The 12,092-nt window shown below is 42.0% G+C and overlaps 1 protein-coding gene across 1 annotated transcript; it reads left to right on the plus strand.

Annotated features, from left to right (window-relative positions):
• The first annotated feature begins 295 nt into the window (after window positions 1-295).
• On the plus strand, window positions 296-2,338 carry LOC110895079 (alpha-L-fucosidase 3). Its single transcript, XM_022142350.2, has 5 exons — window positions 296-622; window positions 911-1,123; window positions 1,231-1,403; window positions 1,527-1,797; window positions 1,948-2,338. The coding sequence occupies exons 1-5, from the start codon at window positions 388-390 to the stop codon at window positions 2,208-2,210; spliced, it is 1,155 nt and encodes a 384-aa protein (XP_021998042.1). The 5' UTR covers window positions 296-387; the 3' UTR covers window positions 2,211-2,338.
• The last annotated feature ends 9,754 nt before the right edge of the window (window positions 2,339-12,092 follow it).

Below are 12,092 nucleotides of genomic sequence, written 5' to 3' on the forward strand. Positions count from 1 at the left end.
TTAATTCTTTCTAAAAGAAATAAATCTATTCATAAAACCAATTTAAAAAAAACTAGTCTTATGATTTTATTTGTACATATAAAACAGAAAGTTAATACTTAATATGATTTTATTTGTGGTAGTAACGGTTTTGGATCCCACGACCACGAGTCATTCTAAGATACCACACGTGTCAAAAGACATAAATACCCTCATAACCTTGCATCTTTTCACTCTTTAACCATTAAAACAACACCTTTTAGCAAACCCATTTTGGTCATTTACTAGCACACATATTGCACAACACAACCCATGTCGTACATGTCACGGGCAGTTTTCACCGACACTTTATCTTCCTCGTTTTTATTCATACATTCCACCGCAATATCTCAGCATTTTCTCTAACTCATGGAGCTTATGATGAAAGCTGTTATGCTGTTTTTGCTGTTGAACCAAGTTGTACAAGCCCGTATTAGCCAACACCCGTGTGATTTTCCGGCTATTTTTAACTTTGGAGACTCAAATTCTGATACCGGCGGCTTGTCTGCCGCGTTTGGACAGGCCGGACCACCCCATGGAGAGTCCTTTTTTCATGGTCCGGCCGGCAGGTTCTGCGATGGACGTCTAGTCATCGACTTCATAGGTACTCCGTACTTTTTTAACTGGGCGTTACAGTTGCTCTCTACATGTTTTTATTTTTTAAAAACATGTCCATTATATTAAATAAATTAAAAAAAATATGTAACAAATTAATTTAATAGTCTAAAATATAACTAGTGGTATTGTATACTTGATTTGAATATTCATATTTACTTTTAATTTTAACTAATGGTGATTTATGTGTATACATTTATGTTAATTTGTGTTCATTCACGTTTTATAAATTCTAACAATGTATAAGATGGTTGTTAATTATGTTAATATTTCACAGCACAAAGTTTTGGGCTACCGTACCTGAGTGCCTACCTGGATGCACTTGGTTCCAACTTCACTCATGGTGCCAATTTCGCGACCGCTGGTTCGACCATTAGACCGCAAAATACGACCCTGGCTCAAAGTGGGTTCAGTCCATTTTCTTTGAATGTTCAATGGTACCAGTTCAATGATTTTCATCGTAGGGTCCGAACTTTTCTCACCCAAAAAGGTGACATTTCTTATGTCAATATCAAATAATTGATATCAGTTTTGTATGTATTGTATTGTAATGTATCGTGTTATACGAGTGTGTAAAGTATATTCCATATGATGCAGATGATCCGGTGTTTAAAAAATTAATGCCTAAAGTTGAAGATTTTTCGCGTGCTCTTTACACATTTGATATTGGGCAAAACGATTTAACGGCGGGGTTGTTCCAGAATTTGACCGTCGAAGAAGTTAGGGCGAGTGTCCCCGACATCGTAGGTCAGTTCAAAACAGTCGTTAAGGTGAGTGTCGATTTTAGCATTAAACATTTGTTAAATGTGTCGTGTTTAGAACTACATATACCAAACGTCATTTTAGAATTTAAATCTTGTACCATTGTAATAAATTTGTTTATTCTTGATTAGGACATATATAATCAAGGGGGAAGATCATTTTGGATACACAATACGGGTCCGTTTGGATGTTTACCATACGTGATGGACCGTCAACTAGTCACAGCCGGACAAGTGGACAAATTTGGATGTGTGGGCCCATTTAACGATCTTGCGCAGTTTTTTAACCATCGGTTAAAACAAACCATTGATCAATTACGGGAGGATCTACCCAAGGCATCATTGACATATGTTGACGTCTATACAGTCAAACATGCACTCATTACTCAAGCAACTCGACACGGTGAGTTATTTTAACTTGTTATACAATAAAATGTATTTCGGGTTTAAGATTTATGGTTTAGCGATAGCCGATATTAGCTAGATGGTTATAGTAAGATAACAAAGTGATTGTTGTGTGCTTTTAAGATTTGTACATTTGTTTAAAATGTAGGGTTTGAGCATCCATTGAGGGCTTGTTGTGGTCATGGAGGAAAGTACAACTTCAATATGCATATTGGTTGTGGTGGAAAAGTCAAAGTCAAAGGGAAAGATGTTCTAGTGGGGAAAGCATGTGATGATCCAACGGTAATGATTAATTGGGATGGGGTGCACTATACTCAAGCAGCCAATAAATGGATATTTGATCACATTGTAAACGGGTCATTCTCGGATCCGCCAATACCAATAGGTTTGGCTTGTCATAGACAATACTAAGATAGGTGTTTTGGTTTTTTTTTTTTTTTTTTGTTTGGGATTGTTACATAGACAAGTTTGATATTGGTGGTTTATTGTTGATTTTTGGACAAGGTAACCTTGCGATGATCAATCTTCAATTTTACCTCTATGAGGATCAAATCATAATCTTACATTCAATTAAAAGAATTCACTAATCACTAGCATACTACTACATCTAGCATTAAAGCTCACCATAACCTTACATAATGATGCTTGAACACTAATTTATGTGTTTTGGTCCCGTGATTATCTAAGACCATAAGTAAGATCTAGTCCTTTGACTTGTAGATGAATTGGTTTGGGCCTGGTATGGTATGTAATTTGGTATTCATAATCCCATGCCTAATCGTAATAATCCAATACTTGGTTCTAATTCCATCGGGCACCTAGTACTAATTACTAGTCGAGCATGCAGGTTGTTACGCTACGCTTGTATTGGGATCTCCATACTAGGAGATTAGGTGGTTAAAAGTTAACTCGTCCCAAATCCAATTTAAACTAAACACTTAGAGCATAACTATAACATATTCAAATTCTAATAAATAATTCGTCCCAAAGCCTATTTAAAGTAAACACCCGAGTATAGCTATAACATATTCAAATTATAATAATTGGACTTCGGCTTGAGCTCGCCTTGATCCAGATAACTTAATTTATAAAAAAAAAAAATATAACATGTACTAAAAAAACAACACATAGCATTATATCTGTTGATGCAACAAACACGGGACCAAGGATGGTAGCTAAGCTGGTTAGGCAAAGGGGCTGAAGGGTTCAGTTTTGCCTAACGCAGGTCGCGGGGTCCCTCCACGTTTGCAAAACGTGGAAGGAGGTTCACTAGTATGTTCTTGTTATTTGCTTTGAGGTTCTTTCTCCGAGGCCAGCTCGAATCCAGAAAAGAAAGCAAATAGAATGGAAGTAATGAAGAGTTATTTGGAAGTGACAAAGAACTCTTTGAATGACTAGATATTAAGGAATCTCTGTGCTTTCGGAATGTCTTAGAAGTGTACATGAGCTGTCTTCTTATAGTGGAAGACATCTCCTGAAATAGCATAAACTATACTAGCTAAACCTGTTTGCAAATGGAGGGTTTCCCCTTTTGGGGTTGAAGACTTTGGACCCCTGGTTAATAGAGTGTGCTTGTGCAGACCTGCTCTGACTTTGTGAGTTGGTGAGCATGAGTTGGTGGGACGAGTTTCTAGACATGACTGATGACTGATTACTGTTTCTCGATTTCCTCATTTTACAGCTTTTCATCCGATGAACCTTTCAACCTTTTAAGCTCTTTGCATATTAATCATTTTGTTTATCCTTGGGCTACCCCCGTCGTCAGCCCCCCAAGTCAGAGGTTTTTGGGGTAGTATGCTCAAATACTTCTGACTTTTATGCATGTCTTTTAAAGGCTTCAAGGGTTCGTTGCTTGGAGGCTTGAAAGGTTTGAGGCAGTTACTTTTTTGAATTTTGAATTTGAAACGATTTGACAGTTGATTTGATTGACATGTGTCAGGCGGCGGTTTTGCAGGGATTATTTATTTACCTTTATTACCCCTACTTTACTTTCATATTTATTTTAAAGTTGTAAAATTTCTTCATTTACTTACAATCAATCACAGTTTCCTTCTTCAGGTTAGTTTCTCTTCTCCATTTTCGTTTTTACTTTGTTCAATCATGGGTGCCCTTAAGGATTTAGCAAGGTCATTCTCTCGAATGACACAAGAGGAAGTAGACCTGTTTTGTCTTGAATATGGTATTGATAAGAAATTTAATCCAACTGCCCCTTCTTGCGATGTCTCTGTTGACAAACCAAATCCTGGTTCGATTGCTTTGTATTGTCGTCACTTTCAGTGGTCTAATCTTCGTTACCCTTTTTCGTTTTTTGTTTTGAACTTGCTTGAATATTATCGTGTTTCTTTTGGGCAAGTTCATCTGAAGGGGATGGCTAGGGTTTTGCACTTTGAAATGTTGTGTCGTGCTCTTGGGTATGATCCCTCTTTGTTGCTTTTTCGGAGATTTTTTCGTTTAGCCAAAAATGGTGATTGGTTCACCTTTGAGACATCAAAGGTTGATACTTGTCTTATTTCATCCATGGTTACAACGCTTGGGTCCTGGAAGGATCAGTTTTTCTGGGTTTCTGATTCTATCATTCCTTTCAAAATGGTGTGGAGGCGTCCAGATGCTGTTCTCAATGATCCGGAGTCTTCTGAGTCAGAGTTGAACGATGCTTTTCTTTCAGCCATTCGGGGGTGCCCTTCGAGGGTTCGTCCCTTTCCCGAACATTTGTTAGTGCTTTTAGGGGTTAGTAATATTTGGGGAAAAGCCGATCGGGATCCGGTCTTAATGAGAAATGGCGTTGGTATGCATTTTTTCCCTTATGCCTTTTCTTATTTTACTTTGCTTATGCCTTATTTTCTTTTGTTTTGTTTTTACCAGTTATGTCTGCTTTGGACTTCATCAAGAGTGACGACACGTCCGACGTTGTGTTTGAGGATGCCCCGTCTGTTCCGGGTGAGAATGTTGTTGTTAGGACTTCCGAGCAAAGGTTTGAGGGCACGGGTTATGTTAATGTTGCCAATGTTAAGGGTTTTACCAAGTCTACTGCCCCCAAGTCTTCAAGTCGCCGATCTTCTCGTCGTTTGCTGAAAGCTGGACCTCAATCCACTTCCACTGAGCCAGTGGATTTGACTGATGATATTGAGGTTTCGGAGGATCAGGTTGAAGCGGGTGTTGAACAAGATAAGGAGTTGGTTGTTCATGGCAAGAAGGTTCGAGGTAAGAAGGTTATTCCTGTTCAAGAATCTTCAAGCAGGGACGCTGGAGGGTTGGACCCTGAAGGTGTTTATGTGCCTGCTTGGCAAGTGAAGAATGATGATACCTTTAAGGATGCTGCCGTTTGTGAGGATGCTCTTAGTCATCTTGCTCCTCCCTCTGTTCGTGAAACCATTGCTGAGATGGACGATGACTTTATGTTATCTCGCATGGTTTTAACCACCTGTAACCTTGCTGCCATGCTTCCCCAAGGGATTACTCGGTTTCGCCAAAGGATGCGGGAGTATGAGGATTTCTCGAAGAAGAAGGATAAGATGAAATCCTCCCTAGCATCAATGAAGAAGGAAATAGCTGGGTTTGCAGAGAAGGAGGCAGCGTGGAAGAAGGAGGTTGATGGTTTGAAGAAGATGCATGATATTGAAATGGGTGACCTGAGGAAGAGCTTTGAAGCTAACTTGTTGAAGTTGAAGGCTGATCGAGAGGCCCTAACTGTCCAGCAGCAGGCTTTTCGTGAAGAAAAGGAAGGGTTGAAAGCTTCATTTGGTCAAGTCACTGCGGACAATCAATGGTTGATCGAGCATGGTTTCCAGCAGGTTGTGACTTATCTTTTGCATTCCAAGGAATTTAACTCTGCCCTTGGTGATGTTTACACCAAGCTTTTGAACTTGGGGAAGCATCAAGGCCTCACCGCTGGCTACAAACTTCATGAGTCTGGACAACCCTTGGAGAAGTCACCCATGTTTCGCCCCGAGGCTTCTGATATCTTCAAGGCTTCTGTTGAGCAGATGGAAAGGCTAACTTACCCCTTTATTCATGAGGTATCATCTTGCTTTGGTAAGCCTTTGTCTGTTTTACAGGAATTGAAGCCTGAGGGGTTGAATGAGAAAGTTTGTGCTGAGGTTTTGGGTTCCTTGTCAAGGAAAAGGTCCTACTCTGGGGATAGTGATGATACCCTCTCGAGTTTGCCTGAGGCTTCAAAGGATGCTGGTTTAGAGACCTCTGCGGTTGGTGGTGAAGAAGGTGCTAAGATGAAGAAGACTAAGAAAGCCAAGAAGTCTAAAGATGAAGGTTCCAAGCCTTCTGTTAACTGATATTTATTCGTAGCTTTCTTAGCAAACACTTTAATGTCTGTAATGTTTTTAAACAATGTTAGGTTTTTGGGAACCCTTAAGGTTCCTGTGGTTGGTTAGGCCTGTATGGCCATTGAACACTAGTTTTATTTGCAAGTCACTAGGGCTTGCTTTGACTATCTTCTGAAGGTCTTTTATGGCCTTCCTAACTATGACATGATGGTTGTTGTTGGTGTTATTTTTGTTTGCTCTATTTGCTTGGTTTGCCTTGTGAGGTTTCAACCCTTCAGGCTTTTTGTGTAGTTGTTAATGGGTTGAAGCCTTTAACCTTTCAAGCTTGTTTTCTGTTGGCTTGAAATTTGGGTAGCTTTTGGTTTGGTTTGCATGTTTAGTTGATAAGTTCGTTTATCTTTTGTCCCTTGTTTTTATTTTCTTGTCTTGTCTTTGTTTACTTTGTCTTTATGTTTTTTACACTTTAAAGGGTTCAGTGCTGCAGTCACTTTGCCTTAGTGTTTATCATCAAGACGTAGTATCTATCCTTTTCTTTATTTCGTTGTAATTTGTTTGATTTCGTAAGTCTATTTATTGAGTACATTTTTTAGACTTAAGGAACGATTGGTGTAGGCTGTTCAAACCTGTCTATGAGACATTGTTGTTTTTCTTTGATAAGTCTCATGGAGTTGTATTGATCTAGGAACTCACCCCTTATATAGGTCCATTCAACCCTTGAACCTATTGAGCGATATGGCCTGGGAGCTCATCCCCTTACATGGCCCTTGCCATGGAGTTTTTTGCTAGGTTCTCAACCTGATATTAGGATAGAAAGACAAGTTTGATAAAGTAACTTCATTCATTCAAGCAACATCTGCTTTTACAAAAGGTTTTTGTTTTGCTACAAACCAAACTTTCTAAACATAGAATTTTCTCAAGGTTTTTCCGTTCCAGTGCCTCGGGAGCCTTTTGCCTTCTAGATCTCCCAGCTTGTAGGACCCTCCTTTGTGTGCTTCGAGGATGGTGTATGGACCTTCCCATTTTGGGCCTAGTTTCCCTTGATTTTCTTTTTTGCTTGCTTCGTTGTTTCTGAGGACTAGATCCCCTGGCCTGAATCGTTCGTTCTTGACCTTCTTGTTGTAGTAGCTTTCCATCCTTTGCTTGTATTTGGCTTCTTGTATTGCTGCTTGATCCCGGGCCTCCTCTAGGAGTTGTAAGTTCAACATGGTCTCTTGTGTGTTTACCTCGGGATCCATGTTGACAATTCGTTGGGTTACAACTCCTATTTCAGCGGGGATTACGGCTTCGGATCCGAATACCAAGCTGTAAGGTGTCTTTCTGTGACTTGCTTTTTCTGTTGTTCTGATTGCCCATAGAACGCTAGGCAATTCTTCCAGCCAATTACTTTCATATCTCCCCAATCTTGTTTTGATGCCTTCCACTATGCTTCTGTTGGTCCTTTCAACCTGACCGTTTGACTACGGGTAAGCCACTGAGCTGAAGATTTGGTTGATCCTGTACTCCTTGCACCAAAGGCTGAAGGGTTTCTCAGCGAATTGTTTCCCATTATCGGTGACAATTACCCCTGGCAGCCCATAGCGGCATATGATATTCTCCCAAACAAAGTCTATGATTTGCTTTCCTGTGATCTTGGCAAGGGGTTTGACCTCTGGCCATTTGCTGAAGTAGTCAATTGCTACCAACAGGAATTTTACTCCCCCTTTGCTTGGAGGGAATGGTCCAACAATGTCCATTCCCCATTTATGGAATGGCCATGCTGAGGTTATGGGGACCAAGTCATGTTTGGGACTTTTTGGTATTGGGGAGTGGATTTGACAGGCATCACATTTCTTCAATTGCTCGACGGTGTCACGATGCATTGAAGGCCAGAAATATCCCAAGTTCATGAGCTTTGCAACCACCGACCTAGCCCCAAAATGAGCTCCGCATATTCCTTCATGCACTTCCTTAACCAAATACTTGCTTTGTTCAGGGCCTACACACCTTAGTAATGGTGCAAGGTAACCTTTTTTATAGAGAGTTTCTCCTTGCAACACATATTGTCTTGCTTTGATCTTGACCCTTTCAGCTTCCGTTTGATCATTAGGCAGTTCATTGTTTTGAAGGAATTTTTTGATAGGAGTCATCCAATTTGGATCTTCCTCGGTGACCACATCTTGTACTTCCAATTCATCAATCGACCGGGCCTTCAACACTTCAACCAACACCTTTTTTGTGAGGTGGGCGAATGTGAGAGATGCCAATTTGCTCAAGGCATCGGCCTTTTTGTTTTGGGATCTCGGAATCTGTTTGATGTTGCATGCTTGGAAGGTGTTCATTAACTCCTTAGACTTTTCTTTGTATTTTCTCATGTTTGGCTCCTTGGCGACATAGCTGTCATTAACTTGGCTTGATACTAGTAGTGAATCAGTGAACACTTCAAGCTTTTTGACTTTCATTTCTTTGGCCAGCCGTAGACCGGCGATCAGTGCTTCGTATTCAGCCTCGTTGTTGGTGGTCTGAAAATTAAAACGGAGAGCATACGTGAATTCCAGCCCCTCAGGGTTGATTAAGACTAAACCAGCTCCTGACCCTTCAACGCTTGAAGCCCCGTCAGTGAATAATTTCCAGGCTTCAGGGTTGGAGGGTTCAGCGGTTGTGGTGTTCACTTCTTCAATTGTTTGGCTTGGGACTTCGACTAGGAAATCAGCCAAGACCTGAGCTTTGATGGCTTTTCGTGGGACGTAGGTGATGTTATGTTCACCTAGTTCCACTGCCCATTTTGCCAACCTTCCTGAGTTCTCAGGTTTTTCAAGCACATTCTTGACAGGTTGGTCAGTGACCACTTGTATAGGATGTGCTTGGAAGTATCTTCTAAGCCTTCTGGCTGTTTGGACCAGGGCTAGAGCAAGTTTTTCAAGGGGAGGATATTTTGTTTCAGCTAGTTTTAGAGTCTTGCTGAAAAAATAAACGGGTACCTGAGCCTTGTCTCTTTCAATAGTGAGAACTGCACTGATGGCTTCGTCGGCAACTGAAAGGTACACCGATATGAGCTCCCCGGTTTCTGGTGCTGCGATATCAGGTAGGGAAGCTAAGTGCTGTTTCATTTGATTGAAAGCTTCTTCAGCTTCATCGGTCCATCTGAAATCTTTTTTATCTGAGCAGTTCTTGAGCGTTTTGTAGAATGGTAGAGATCTTTCGGCCAGTTTTGAGGTAAAACGCTTCAAGGCTGCAAGTTTCCCGTTCAAGCTTTCAACTTCCTTCTTGGTTGTTGGTGGTTTAGCTTCAAGGACAGCTTTTACCTTGTTAGGGTTGGCTTTGATACTTTGCTTTCCAACGATGTGGCCCAGGAATTTTCCTTCATCAAACCCGAACGAGCATTTTTCCGGGTTAAGCTTCATATTGATCTTTCTAAGGTTTTTGAAGGTTTCTTGGATATCGTCAAGCATTTGGTATTCCGTTTTGCTTTTGATCACCAGGTCATCGACATATGCCTCCATGTTTCTACCAATTTGGCTTTCAAAGGCCTTGTCGACGAGTCGTTGGTAGGTGGCGCCCGCATTCTTGAGGCCAAAAGGCATCTTTTGGTAACAAAAAATGCCTTTGTCGGTGTGGAAAGCTGTTTTTTCTTCATCCTCCTTCTTCATGAGAATTTGGTGATAACCTTTGTATGCATCGAGAAAACATTTAAACGGATACCCTGTGAGAGAATCAACCTTGAGATCAATTTCCGGGAGCGGGTAGCAATCCTTGGGACAAGCCTTGTTAAGATCTTTAAAATCTATGCACATTCTCCAAGAGTTGTCGGGTTTTCTGACCATAACAGGATTTGCAATCCATGATTGGTACTTGACCTCTCGGAGGATGCCAGCTGATACAAGCTTTTCGACCTCCTGGCAAGCTGCCAGGCTTCTCTCGGGTGCCAAGCTTCTTTTCTTTTGAACCACCGGCTTTACATTGGGTGGTATCCTTAACTCGTGTTCAGCAATGCTTCGAGGGATCCCAGTCATATCTTCGGGAGACCAGGCGAATACATCGCTGTGATGTTTCAGCAGCTTTTCAAGGTATGAAAGGGTCTCTTGAGAAAGGTTGGGGTTGACCCTTATTCGTTGCTCGGGGTATTTAGGGTCGATGACTAACCCTTGCTTGTCTTTCTCACCATTCGAACTTTCCCCTTCGATTAGATAAGCTTCCTGAGAGGGTTGAAGGGTTGCAATTCCTCTTTCGGTGGGAAATTTGACAGTGCCATGGCCAACGGACACTGCCATGTAGAATGCACATTGTCCGGGCCTCCCTATGATTACGTCATAGTTGGAAGGGATGTTGATAACCACGAAGGTTAGTGATCGGGTTCTTTCCTTTGATCCCTCCTTAAGACAGACATCAAGGGTTATTTGCCCCAAAGGCTTCAGGGTTACATCGGCGATACCTTTTATGGAGGTCCCGGAGGGTTGAAGCCTTGAACGTTCCTCATTACTCAACTGGTTGAAAAATTTCTCAAACATGATTTCAGTGGCTGCTCCCGTGTCTATGTATGCTTTACACGTTTGTATGGTGCCCACGGTGGCTTCAACCACAAGGGGACCAGGGAGTGGGTCCTTCCTTGTTGGGGGGAAGCAGACACACTGAAGCTCCCAATCTTCCAACCGTCGCTTCTTGTAAGGGACCTTTTCGTCAGAATATACCATGTTTACTTCCTTCCCTTTGCCTTCAGCCATTTTGTCTCGAACCCCTTTTACCAAATGGGCGAGTTCTCCTGACTTAACAGCCTCTTCAATTCTCTTTTTCAGTTGGAAGCAGTCATTGGTGTGATGTCCCTTTTCTTCATGGAATTCACAGAACTGAGTGGAGTTCTCATTTTTTCGACTCTTGGGAAGAGGTCTGGGAGGTCTAAAGTTTTGCTTGACTTCTTCCGTCGCCAGGATTTCTTGAGGGGTTTTGGTGAGGGGAGTGAAACTCATGCCTTTATCTCTGCTTGAAGGGTTTCGCCCTTCAACCCTTCGAGGGTCTGAACCCTTTGAGCGTCTGTCGTAAGAGTTAAAGTTTCCTCTCTTTCTGGCTGGGCTACTGCTTCGCCAGCCAGGACCCCTTTTTCTTTGTTCTTTGATATCCACGGCTTCCTCTCCCCGAATGTGAGCCTCGGCTCTTTCAAGGGCTTCTTCCAAGGTTTTGGGCAGAGATTTGTTGAAGTCTCGTGTGAGATACTTGGAGGTTATGGCGTTCATAAAACCGGCAACCCTCATTTTCTCATCAGCCCCCACATAGGTTAGCCCTTCTTTCTTGTATCGTTCAATGAATGCCCGTAGGCTTTCATCATCGCGTTGTTTTATCTGAAAGATCACTGTGGCGTCTTTAACGTACCTCCTTTGTTGGGAGAAGTTTGCCAGAAAACCTCTGCTGAGATCGTCGAAGCTTCGAATGCTTTGAGCAGGTAGGTCGTTGAACCAGATTCTAGCGGACCCAACAAGAGTCTGCATGAACATTAGACAGCATTCAACATTCGTCCATTTTTCTATTCGAGCAGCTCCAGTGAAGATCTGAAGATGATCTTCGGGATCTTCAGTCCCATCATACGTTCTGATGTGAGCTGGCATTTTGATTTTAGACTGAAAATCATAATCAGCTATCTGTCTAGAAAAGCATGAAAGGTTACTTGGCTTGTAAGGTTTAGCCAGGTCTTCTTCAGGTCTCGTACCTACGTTGTTGTTACTGCCATGGTTTCCCTGGGTGGCAAGCACTTGATTGATAAAGTGTTGCCAGGGGAAGTTGGCCATCATCTGAGACATCATGTTGGGTATGAAATTGAAACCTTGAAGGCTTCCCGGACCAACTGAGCAACTTACCCCAAGAGGGGTGCTGGCCACAGCACTTCGTGCTAAAGGGAGCACGGACAGGGCTTGCTCCCATGTGGTAGTTAGAGAAGTGGGACAACTGGTCACCGGGGATTGTACGAGTTGGTCGAGTGTTAACTCGTGTCCCAGAGGAGTACCACTAACAGTTGGTTGGGAAGAGAGAATAGGGTGAACAGTGGGGT

Source organism: Helianthus annuus, chromosome 12, assembly GCF_002127325.2.
Source record: "Helianthus annuus cultivar XRQ/B chromosome 12, HanXRQr2.0-SUNRISE, whole genome shotgun sequence".
Taxonomy (NCBI): Eukaryota; Viridiplantae; Streptophyta; class Magnoliopsida; order Asterales; family Asteraceae; genus Helianthus; species Helianthus annuus.